The following is a 12267-nucleotide window of genomic DNA, read 5'->3' as shown; positions in this document are numbered from 1 at the left end:
AAATGGATGAGGCAAAACGTTTGATACAGATCAGAATAGGATTCAGTCTAATGAATCCTATCCAGTCTTCTCTTGGTCTTCCCTTTTTCTTTCTTTTTAATAAACCTAACTAAAGTAAATATTTACACGATCCCTCACCCTATATGAGGAATTGTTTTGGCTGGATTCCTTCTGAAGAGAGTGGGATGGGATGGGTCAAGAAACATTGCTGCTGCTTTCCTTCCTCGGAGCCTCCTGGCGGCGTCCCATTGAAACACTGCTCCTCCTGCTCCGAAGGGAAAGTGCTTTATGGCAGCTCCAGCCCAAGGGCAGTGACAATGAAATGCCCTCCAGAGAGAGCCAGCTGGCCTGGGCTGCTGCTCCGCTGAGTGTTTTTGTGCCCTCAGGAATGTGCGGATTTAGCAAATGACAACACTGAGCGTGCCATGTCCCCAGTGGAGCTCAGGCCCTCTCTCTCTCTTTGTGTTGGCTCTTTTCCAGGTGTGAATGATTGCATTGGTTGAGCCTTCATTATCCACAAGGGGAGGTGAGAAGGCTGGCTTCAAGGGAGAAAAATATGCCTTTCTCATGGGCTTTATCCCAGCAAGTTTTGAGTTTTCACATCAGTATGAAACTCATCACATGGAGTTTTACTTTCTGTCTCATGGAAGTTTGGTCAAAAATCCCAGTGGTATCACAATTTGTGCTTTTGAAAAAAATTTCAATTGGATGTCAACCACCATAGAATTATTTTAGAAAGGACCTCAGAGATGGCTCTACTCTAATCAGTGAATGTCTGGAGACTTTGCACACAGCTCGTGAATGGCAGAGCAGCGCCCAGCATTCGGGTTACCCAACCCCTAGGTCAGTGCTGTGGCTGTACAGCTCATCGCCTCTGATGTTATTAGAATAATTTCAATAGTTTATGTTGTATTAGATCAGGATGATGTGACCTGTGTTCAAATTCTGGTTCTTTCCAAGCCTAGGTATATACTTGAGAAAAATGATCACACAAAAACTTCTACACAAATGTTCATAGCAGCATTCTTCATAATAGCCCAACGATAGAAGCAAACCAAATGTCCATCAAGTGATGAATGGATAAACCAAATGTGGGATATCCTCACAGTGAAATGTGATTCAGCTACAAAGAGGAAGGCAGTGCTGATCTGTGCTACAACATGGATGAACTTTGAAAACATGATGCTAAGCGAAAGAAGCAAGACACAAAAGGCCATATACTGTAGATTCTATGAAATGTCCAGCCTAGGCAATTCATAGAAAAAGAAAGTACATTAATGGTTGCCAGGTTTTAGGGGAGGAGGAGAATGGGGAGTGACTGCTAATAGTACAGGGTTTATTTTTGGGGTGATAAGAATGTTCTGGAATTAGGTAGTGGTGATGGTTGCACAACTCTGTGACTATACTAAGCACCCCTGAATTGTCATTTTTTTTTTAAAGGGTGAATTTTATGTATGTGAATTATCTCAGTAAAGCTGTTATTAAAAAAAATCCTAGTTCTGCCTTTTATCAGTTGGGTGACTTTAGGCAATAACTCTAAACCCAAGTAATCTCAGCTATGAAATAAGAATAATGATATACACCCCCCAGGGTCATTTTGATAGATCATGAATTTAAAAATGCTTCTGCACTGTAACCCTCACGTATTTTGGGGCTGTCAGTGGGTTATAAGTTCATTATAAATTGGGCTTTTATCTTCTCCTCTTATATTTTCTACAGCACTAACAAGGTCTGCCTACATAGTAATCGTTCAAATAAAAACTTTTTGAATTGATTCAAAAGTGTTGCATTTTTTTAATTGTGGTAAAAAAATAATAAATTTTTAACAAGTTTTTTTACCCTTTTAATAAATTTTTAAGTGTACAGTACTGTATTGTTAACCATATGCACATTGTTGTACAACAGATCTTTCTAGAACTTTCTCATCTTGCATGACTAAAACTTTATACCCATCGAACAGCAGCACCCCTTTTCCCTCTTCTGCTAGCCCCTGATAACTACCATTCTACTTTCTGTTTCTATGAATTTGACTACTTTAGATACCTTATATAAATGAAATTTTGTCTTTTTGTGACTGGCTTATTTCACTTAAAATAATGTCCTTAAGTTTCATCCATGTTGTAGCATGTGTCAGAATTTCCTTCCTTTTTAAGGCTGGATAATATTCCATTGTACGTATATACCACATTTTCTTTATCTGTTCATCAAACGATGGACATTTAGGTTGTTTCCACCTCTTGGTTGTTATGAATAATGCTGCAACGAACATGGGAGTGCAGATCCTGTTTTCAATTCTTTTGGAAGAATGCTGAGAAATGGGATTGCTAGATCATATGGTAGTTCTATTTTAAAATCTGAGGAACCTCTACGTTTTTCATTCCCACCAACAGTGCACAAGGGTTCCAATTTCTCCACATCCTTGCCAACATTTGTTATTTTTTTGTGTTTTTTATGTGTCTGTGGTTTGTTTGTTGTTGTTGTTGCTTTTTTGTTTGTGTGTTTTTTGGTAACGGCTATCCTAACAGGTAAAAGGTGATATCTCATTGTGGTTTTGGTTTGCATTTCCCTGATGATTAATGATGTTGAATATCTTTTCATATACCTGTTGTCCATTTGTATGTCTTCTTTGGAGAAATGTCTATTCAAGTCTGTTGCCCATTTTTAAAAATTGGCTTATTTGTTTGTTTTTTTCGATTGAGTTGTAGGAGTTCCTTATATTTTTTGGATATTACACCCCTTCTCAGATATGTTGTTTGCAAATATTTTCTCACATTTCATAGGTTGCCCTTTCACTCTGTTGATTATTTCCTTTGCTGTACAGAAGCGCTTTAATTTGATGTAGTCTCACTTGTCTCTTTTTGCTTTTGTTGCCTGTGCTTTTGGTGTCATATCCAAGAAATTGTTGCCAAGACCAATGTCATGAAGCTTTTCCCCTGTGTTTTCTTGTAGGAGTTTTATAGTTTCAGGTCTTATGTTTAAGTCTTTAATCCATTTTTTGGTGGGTTTTGTGTATGGTGTAAGATAAGAGTCCAAGCTTATTCTTTTGCATGTGGATATCTGGTTTTCCCAACACAATTTGTTGAAGAGACTATCCTTTCCCCTTTGTGCAATCTTGGCACCTTTGTTGAGGATTATTTGGCCATATATGTGTGAGTTTATTTCTGGACTCTCTATTCTCTTCCATTGGTGTATATGTCTGTCTTTATACCAGTACCATACTGTTTTGATTACCATAGCTTTGTAATATGTTTTGAAGTTAGAAAGTGTGAGGCCTCCAGCTTTGTTCTTTCTGAAGATTGTTTTGGCTATTCAAAGTCCTTTGAAATTCCATGTGAATTTTAGGATTGTTTTTTTCATTTCTGCAAAAACATCATTGGGATTTTGATAGAGATTGCATTGACTCTGTAGATCACTTTGGTTAGTATGGACATCTTAACAATATAGTCTTCCAATCCATGAAGGTGGGATGTCTATCCATTTATTTGTGTCTTCTTTAATTTCTTTCAGCAATAATGCTTTGTAGTTTTCAGTGTACAAGTCTTTTGTCTTTTTGGTTAAGGTTAATCCTAAGTATTTTATTCTTTTTGATGCTATTATAAATGGAATTGTTTTCTTAATTTCCTTTTTGGATTGTTCATTGTTCATGTAGAGAAATGCAACTGATTTTTGTATGTTGATTTTGTATCCTGCAACTTTGCTGAATTCATTTATTAGTTCTAACAGTTTTTTGTGAAATCTTCAGGGTTTTTTACATATAAGAACATATCATCTGCAAACAGACACAGAGTAACTTCTTCCTTTCTGATTTGGATGCCTTTTATTTCTTTTTTTGCCTAATTGCTTTGGTTAGGACTTCTAGTATTATGTTGAATAGAAGTGGCAAGAATGGACATCTTTGCCTTGTTCCTGATCTTAGAGGAAAAGCTTTCAGTTTTTCACCATTGGGTATGATGTTAGTTGTGGGCTTTTCATATATGGCCTTTATTATATTGAGGTAACTTACTATTATTCCTAGTTTGTTGAGTGGTTTCTTATCATGAAAAGGTGTTGAATTTTGTCAAATGCTTTTTCTGCATGTATTGAGATGATCAAATGATATTTATCCTTTGTACTGTTAATGTGGTATATCACATTGATTGATTTTCATATGTTGAACTCTCTTTGCATCCTAGGGATAAATTCTGCTTGATAATGGTGTATGATCCTTTAATCTGCTGCTGAATTTGATTTGCTAGTATTTTGTTGAGGATTTTTGCATTTATATTCATCAGGGATATTGGCCTGTAGTTTTCTTTTCTTGTAGTGTCTGGCTTTGGTGTCAGAGTAATGCTGGCCTCATAAAATGAGTTTTGAAGTGTTCCCTCCTCTTCATTTTTTTGGAAGAGTTTGAGAAGAATTGGTGTTAATTCTTCTTTAAATGTTTGGCAGCTTTCTCCAGTGAAGCCTCCTAAGCCTGGGCTTTTCTTTTTTGGGAGGTTTTGACTACCAATTCAATCTTCTTACTAATTATAGGTCTGTTCAGATTTTCTATTTCTTTATGATTCAGTCTTGGTAGATATATGTTTTTAGAAATTCATCCATTTCTTCTAGGTTATCCAATATATTGGCATATAATTGTTCATAGTAGTCCCTTATAATCATTTTTATTCTTGTGACATCAGTTATAATGTCTCCTCTTTCATTTCTGATTTTATTTGGGTATTTTCCCTTTTTTTCTCAGTCTTGCTAAAACGTTGTCAATTTTGTTGATCTTTTCAGAAAGCTAACTCTTAGTTTCATTGATTTTTTTTCTATTTTCTATTTCATTTATTTCTGCTCTACTCATTGTTTTTTCCTTCCTTCTGCTAGCTTTGGGCTCCGTTTGATTTTTTTCTTTTTCTAGTTCCTTGAGCTGTAAAGTTAGGTTGTTTATTTGATATCTTTCTTCTTTTTTAATGTAGGTGTTTACCACTATAAACTCCTCTCTTAGCACTGCTTATGCTACCTCCTATTAGTTTTGGTATGTTGTGTTTTCATTTTTGTTTGTCCCAAGATATTTTCTAATTTCTTTTTTGATTTCTTCTTTGAACCATTTATTGTTCAAGTGTGTGTTGTTTACTTTCCACATGTTAGTGAATTTTCCAGTTTTCCTTCTGCTCTTAATTTCCAGTTTCATTCTATTGTGGTTGGAAAAGATGCTCGGTATGATTTCAATCTTCTTAAATTTGTTAAGACTTGTTTTGTGACCTAACATGTGATCTATCTTGGATAATGTTCTATATGTGCTTAAGAAGAATGTGCAATCTGCTGCTGTCGTGTAGAATGTTCTGTTTATGTCTGGTAGGTCCATTTGGTCTACAGTGTTGTTCAAGTCCTCTATTTCCTTATTGATCTTCTGTCTGGATGTTCTATCCATTATTGAAAGTGTGATATTGAAATCTCCTACTATTGTTGTGTGGCTGTCTATTTCTCCCTTCATTTTTTTTTTTTTTTTTGTGAGGAAGACACGTCCTGAGCTAACATCTGTGCCAATCCTCCTCTATTTTGTATGTGGGACACTGCCACAGCATGGCTGAATGAGTGGTTTGTAGGTTCACATCTGGGATCTGAACCTGTGAACCCCGGGCCACCAAAGCAGAGTGTGCGAACTTAACTACTAGGCCACTGGGCCAGCCCCACTCCCTTCATTTTTTAAAGTTTGCTTCATATACTTGGGTGCTCTGATGTTGGGTTTATATATACTTGTAATTGTTATATCTTCCTAGTGAGTTGACCCTTTTATCATTATATAATGCCTTCTTTGTCTCTTGTGACAGTTTTTGACTTAAAGTCTGTTTTGCCTGATATTAGTGTGGCCGCCCCTGCTCTCTTTTGGTTTCTATTTGCATAGAATGTCTTTTTTTATCTTTTCCCTTTTAGCCTATGTGTGTCCTTAAATCTAAAATGAGTCTCTTGTAAAGAGCATATGGTTAGATCTTGTTTTTTAAATCCATTCAGCCATCAAACGTGTTAGAGTTTTTAAGCATTTCTTTGAGCTCAGTTAATCTGTGAATCTGGATGCTTTTAAATCCAAGTATTTCTCGGAACTAAAGACCTCTAGTAACTTAAAATTTTCCTCTCATTTTATGTTCTTATTTTCTCTTTCTCCTTTAACAGAGACAACGTATCTGATTTATTGACAAGACCATAATCTGATCCCAAAGATGTGCTCCACGAACCCAGGCAACTGGGTCACTTTTGATGATGACCCTGCTTTTCAATCTTCTCAAAAGTCAAAGAATTTCCCTCTGGAGAATCAAGGCATCTGTAGGCCAAACGGACTTAAGCTGAACCTTTCTGGTCCTAAGGAATTTCCCAGTGGATCTTCCTCCACCAGCAGTACCCCTCTCTCCTCTCCCATCATAGACTTTTACTTCAGTCCAGGACCTCCAAGTAACTCTCCTCTTTCTACACCTACCAAAGACTTCCCAGGTATTCCTGGTATCCCCAAAGGAGGGACTCATGTCCTTTATCCTATTCCAGAATCATCTTCAAACAGTCCACTCACAACACCAGGAGCAGGTTCTTCCTTATTGCCTACTAAACCAACCTGTTTATCCCATGCTTCTTTACCTGATGACCACACATGTACGCATCCAGCTCCCAAAGTGGGTCTTCCAGATGAAAATAGCCCTCACCAGGCTGAAAGCCTAGGGTTCCAGAGTGATGCTCCCCAGTTTCAGTATTTTCGGGAGGACTGTGCTTTTTCAAGTCCATTTTGGAAAGATGAAGGCAGTGCTTCCCAGTTCACCTTGGACCCTCCAGGAAGCAGAAAGATGTTCCAATTAAGAGACAAAGAGATGCCTATTGATCAAAAAAGTTTAAATCAGTGTTCACTCAACTACATCTGTGAGAAGCTTGAACATCTCCAATCAGCTGAGAACCAAGACTCGTTTGGGAATTTGTCTATGCAATGTCTGTATGCTGAAGACACTGCCTCTTCCTTTGTTCCCCACACGCTCTTCAGGAGTCAGCCAAAAACCGGATGGTCTTTCATGCTGAGAATTCCTGAGAAGAAGAACATGATGTCTTCCCGTCAGTGGGGACCAATTTTTCTAAAGGTCTTACCTGGAGGAATTCTACAAATGTATTATGAGAAGGGGTTAGAAAAACCATTTAAAGAGTTACAGCTCGATCCACATTGCAGGCTTTCTGAACCCAAAGTTGAGAACTTTAGTGTGGCAGGAAAAATCCATACTGTGAAGATTGAACATGTGTCTTACACAGAAAAAAGGAAATACCATTCTAAGACAGAAGTAGTTCACGAGCCAGACATAGAACAGATGCTGAAGTTGGGGTCTACAGAGTACCACGACTTCCTTGACTTTCTGACTACTGTGGAGGAGGAGCTGATGAAGCTGCCAGCTGTTTCAAAACCAAAAAAGAACTATGAGGAACAAGAAATTTCCCTGGAAATTATGGACAACTTTTGGGGTAAAATCACTAAAGAAGAAGGAAAATTGGTTGAAAGTGCTGTGATAACTCAAATCTGTTGCCTCTGCTTTGTGAATGGGAACACGGAATGCTTTTTAACCTTGAATGACCTTGAACTGCAGAAGCGAAATGAACGCTATTTTGAAAAAGACCCAGAAAAGAAGGGGATTGATATTCTTGACTATCATTTTCATAAGTGTGTGAAAGCACAAGAATTTGAGCAATCAAGAATCATTAAGTTTGCACCTCTGGATGCCTGCCGGTTTGAGCTGATGCGTTTCAAGACTTTGTATAATGGGGAAGATCTTCCTTTTTCCCTGAAGTCTGTAGTGGTTGTCCAGGGGGCATATGTGGAGCTTCAAGCCTTTGTCAACATGGCCCCATTGGCTCAGAGACCATCCCACGCCAGTTCCTTGAGGTCCTGTGACAATATAATGATACACTTTCCTGTCCCATCACAATGGATCAAGGCCCTCTGGACCATGAACCTCCAGAGGCAGAAGTCCCTGAAAGCCAAAATGAACCGCCGGGCATGTCTGGGGAGTTTATATGAACTTGAATCTGAACCTGTCATACAGGTCACTGTGGGGTCAGCAAAATATGAGAGTGCCTACCGGGCCGTGGTATGGAAGATAGACCGGCTTCCTGATAAAAATTCAAGTAAATATTCAACACCCCAAGTTGATTTTCATGTGAAGTAGCTTGAATGTTTTCACCCTTCTCCTTGGGTTGAAACCAGGCTGAGACAGATGGTAACTTCAGTCAGCTGTGGCCACGCTTACATCGCTGGGTGGGAGATGGAACATTTAGTCAAACAGCTGGTTTATTTTGTCCTCTTGTGCCTATTTCTACCAGATAAGTTTAACTTAAAAAATTTTTTTAATGTCATGAGAAATACCATCATAGGTTGGGATTTTGTTGTGGATGGTGGCACTGAGGGAAAATTTCTAGTTAGACTTCTTGACATCAACCATCAATCTCAAATATTAAAAATATTGCTCACATACCTTAGATTCCTTAATTAATTTTTAAAGATCTATCATCCATGAGTATATTTGAACTTTTTCCTACTCTCAGCCAGTACTACTTACTCCTTAGGTTTTGCTTCCTGCTTTTTGAAATAAGATTACCTTTCATTTTTACCCAAATTGATTTTTTTAGCTGAATCAACCAATTGGACCAGCTGGACAAGTTGTTTGGGAATTAGGTAGACACAACCTAAGCGTTAAAAGTTCAGCTAATTTTTAAAAATTTTGCAAGGAAAACAATCTAGAAGTTCAGAACTTTGAAAAGACAGTCCTAGCACCACATTTATTTTAAAATAGTAAGTTAGTTGTGGGTGTAATATAATAGAGCAAAACAACAAATTTTGAAATTAGGGCTGTTCCCTGTTTTCAGTTATTTCTAGTAGAACACTGGGTTATGGAGCTAAATTGGGGGCAGACTGGGGCATCTGAGTTGGTGCATTCATTCATTCAGCCAAACCTTTATTGAGCACTTACTGTATACCAACCGCCACATCAGGTGCTGGGGCTAAAGATGAATAAGATCTGATCCTCACTTCTAGATAGCTCACAGCTGGTCTAGTCCTTCAGGGAAGTCTAATTTCATCTTAGGGCCCTCCAGGCTGTGGACTTCAGAGGAAGCATTTTTATTCGAGGTGGCCCTATAGCAGTGTTTCTCAAACCTGGCTGTATGTTAGAACAGCCTGAGAGCTTTTAAATAATGTTGATGTTCAGGCTCCACTCCACACCAATTAAATCAGAATCTCTGGGGGAGGGGCCCAGGCACCCATATGTTTTGAGAGATCCCCAGGTGAACCTAATGTGTGGCCAGGGTTGAGGGACACTGCCCTGCAGGCCTTGCAGTGTCCTGGGGCAGGAAGGGCACAATAGACTTGAGGGGCGGCAGGGACCGCGCCCTGGAAGATGCAGGACCGCCTTGTCTATGACTTGCAGTTTGCCAGCTTAACATCTGCCGACTGATTGGGCTACGGACAGGGTCCAGCAGGCAAGAGACGCAGCTGGGCGGCTGGGGAGCCCCAGGCCCCTGTGCAGAAGGGAAGCCTCTCACAGTAGTCCTCCCTGATATGCCCCACTCTTCTCCATTAATGCCAAATTCTGCTCCGCAGCGCTCTCATGACTCACGTTAGTTTTGGTTCTAGTCCCAAGGACTAGTCCAAGGACAGCTCAGGCTCCGGGCAGGGCGAGGCGGTGATGGGATAGCATGGTCACACAGATGGCCTCTAATGGCGCCTCCTGTCAACTCCAGCATGATGGGAATGTCTTCCATGATAAAATCCACAGAGGTAATGTTTCCTGCCTTTTTAAAATAATTTTGCTGGAAAAGCACATTAAAACCATTTGCAGATTATCTTCATCCCAGGGAAACAAGTTTTGAGGTTTCGAGTACAAGGTTCCAAATGATCTATTCTCAAAGTTATTTGTGCTACTCTTAGGTGAGAGGGGTTATCAAAATCAGAATACTATTGCCTCAAAGGGAAGGAGAGGAAGGCAGACTGGAATGCCCACTGTACCCTCCTGGATCCGCAGATGTCCCCTGAGGGCTGGGTGATAACCTGACTCCTGTTGTTTTCCTTTGGTCCTAGAGATGGTCACTGGGACCAGAACAAAAGGTCAAATGTAGGTTTCACATAGATTTGCAGTAATGATTATGCCTCTGAGAGAGGAGCACAACCTGCTGGCTTGTCCGGGTGGGGTCAGAGGGGCAGGGGGACAGGCTCGCACAGCGCGCATTCCAGCTGTTCTGCCTCAGAGCAGGCCCTCTGGCTAGACCTGGCCAGGGCAACCGCCCTTATTTTTCAAACTGAGAATGCATCACCATCATTCTTTTCTAATTTTGGAATGGGAACAACATATAAAGCTTCTTGTGAAGATGCTCTTGTTTATAACTGCATTCTCTCAGAGTTAATGCTATAGTTAATTGATTCAGTCATCAGGAATTTATTGAGAAGAGGGCTCGCTCATTCACTCGTTCATTCCACAAACACCCACCAAATTTCCTCTAGGTACAGGCGCTGTGCTGGGTGCTTGGGAGATACAGATACAAACATGATCCCTGTTCCCCAGAAACGTAAGTCTAGTAGGTGAGACAGACCCAGAAGCAACTATCCGAATGCACTGGGGAAATATGCTCTATTCCAGGCATGTGGAAACGTACATAATAGGGATCCCAGGGGAAGGAGTGATAAACTGCAGGGGGCGCTAGGGAAGGAAGGCTCTGCTGAAGAGGTGATGGTTAAGCTTCGTGCAAGAATCGGTAGGATTCCATCAAGGATAGAAATAGCAGAAACACAGACGTTTAGGTGGGAGATCTTATCTAAGTTTCAGGAACGAGGGAGTGGTGGGAGAGGAAACCAGAATATGAAGGATGTTATGAACCACGCTGTGGGGTGTGTAGTCTGTCTGTCCGCAGGGCCTCCGGAGTGTTTTCAGGCGTGACTGTGACAGAATCATACCTTGTTTTAGGAAGTCAGGCATGCAGTGTGGGGGAGAGATTCACGAGTAGATTATGGATACAAGGAGGCTGGTAGGAGGGGAGAGATGCTGAGCAAGCCCAGTGGCAGTGGGAGCACTGAGAAGGAGGTGAGGGATGGGTGAGGGAATTCAGAGGAGGTACCCCCCAAACAATGACAGATTATCTGTGGGCATGGGGGGAGGGGGGACGGGGTGGGAGAAGGTCAGGGTCTCCGGCTTTGGCGAATAGATGGGCAGCGGTGCTGTTAGCTGAGATAGCCTGGGATCTTCTTCATCACTTCTCCTTTTAAAATCCAAGTCTGTTTCCCAGCCCTGGCTGCATGTTAGAGTGCTTAGAATCATTAGAGCTTTAAAAACGTACCCATATTTAGACCCCATCTCTACCAATCAGACTCTCTGGGGGAGGCCCAGGTCTTGGGGCTTGTAAAAGGCTCTCCCGTGCAGCCAGAGTTGGGAACTACTGAGCTGGTACCTCTCCTGTGAAACCTGTTATGGTTCCCCAGGCATCACTCGTCCCTGCTCTGTGTATCCTCTGTCTCCTGGGGCTCTGTTATTGCCCTCCCACCCATATTTACTAGCATTTGAGCTCAGTATGAACAATTACAAGAGTGGGTGTTCCCAGAGAGGCTGGCTGGACTTGCTCTTGGCCTTCGGGAATTCTTTTGGAAGACTGTCATAGCACCGGGCCCACACAGAACAACATTTTACAAGCATTCCAGTGAATTATGTGGTGATAATTCACTGAACAAATCCCTTGGGATCAAAGCTGCTTTGTTCAGATCAGGTCTGTGCACAAAGAGGAGGCCCAGAGAAAAGGCAGTGAGGCTGTGTCACGTAGAGTCTGGGGGGGCAGGACACTTCTGGGATCACGTAGCCCTGTCATGTGGCTTCATCATTGTGGGGTGGGGGAGGGCAGTGCAAAGAATGGGATGCTGCCTGGTAATTTGCCCCTGGAGGAGAAGCATAGAAAGAGCAGGGTTGGGGCAGAGAGGAAATCTTTGTCCTAAGGCAGTGCTTCCCAAACTTTCCTGTGCGCGTGAATCACCTTGTTAAAATGTAGGTTCTGATTCAGCAGCTGGGGCCCCCATACAGTGTTTCCCCCACGTGCTCAAGTGATGCCAGTGCTGGTGCCAGGACCACTCGTAGAGTAGCAGGGCTTAGAGTGCATCTCTGTTTGTCTGTAAATCAACTGGATGTTCAGAGAACAGAGGACTTCTTTTAAAGTCTTTAAAACATTACCCATTTCAAGCTAGTTTATAAAAAAACTTATACTGTTAGAAAAAATATTTTAATGGAAACTGAAAGAGAATATATGAAG

The 12267-nt window shown here is 40.9% G+C and overlaps 1 protein-coding gene across 1 annotated transcript in view; it reads left to right on the top strand.

Moving 5' to 3' along the window:
• The window catches only part of STON1 (stonin 1), a 51027-nt gene that overhangs the window by 29968 nt on the left and 8792 nt on the right, over window positions 1–12267 (top strand). Inside the window, exon 2 of the mRNA XM_058551275.1 lies at window positions 6136–8112. Coding sequence (XP_058407258.1) covers window positions 6183–8112 — 1930 coding nt within the window. The 5' untranslated portion in view covers window positions 6136–6182. The remainder of the gene's footprint in view (window positions 1–6135; window positions 8113–12267) is intronic.

The sequence above is a fragment of the Diceros bicornis genome, chromosome 12, assembly GCF_020826845.1.
Source record: "Diceros bicornis minor isolate mBicDic1 chromosome 12, mDicBic1.mat.cur, whole genome shotgun sequence".
Classification (NCBI taxonomy): domain Eukaryota; kingdom Metazoa; phylum Chordata; class Mammalia; order Perissodactyla; family Rhinocerotidae; genus Diceros; species Diceros bicornis.
The sequence above is the reverse complement of the archived record's forward strand: the minus strand, read 5'-3'. Positions and strand labels throughout refer to the sequence as shown.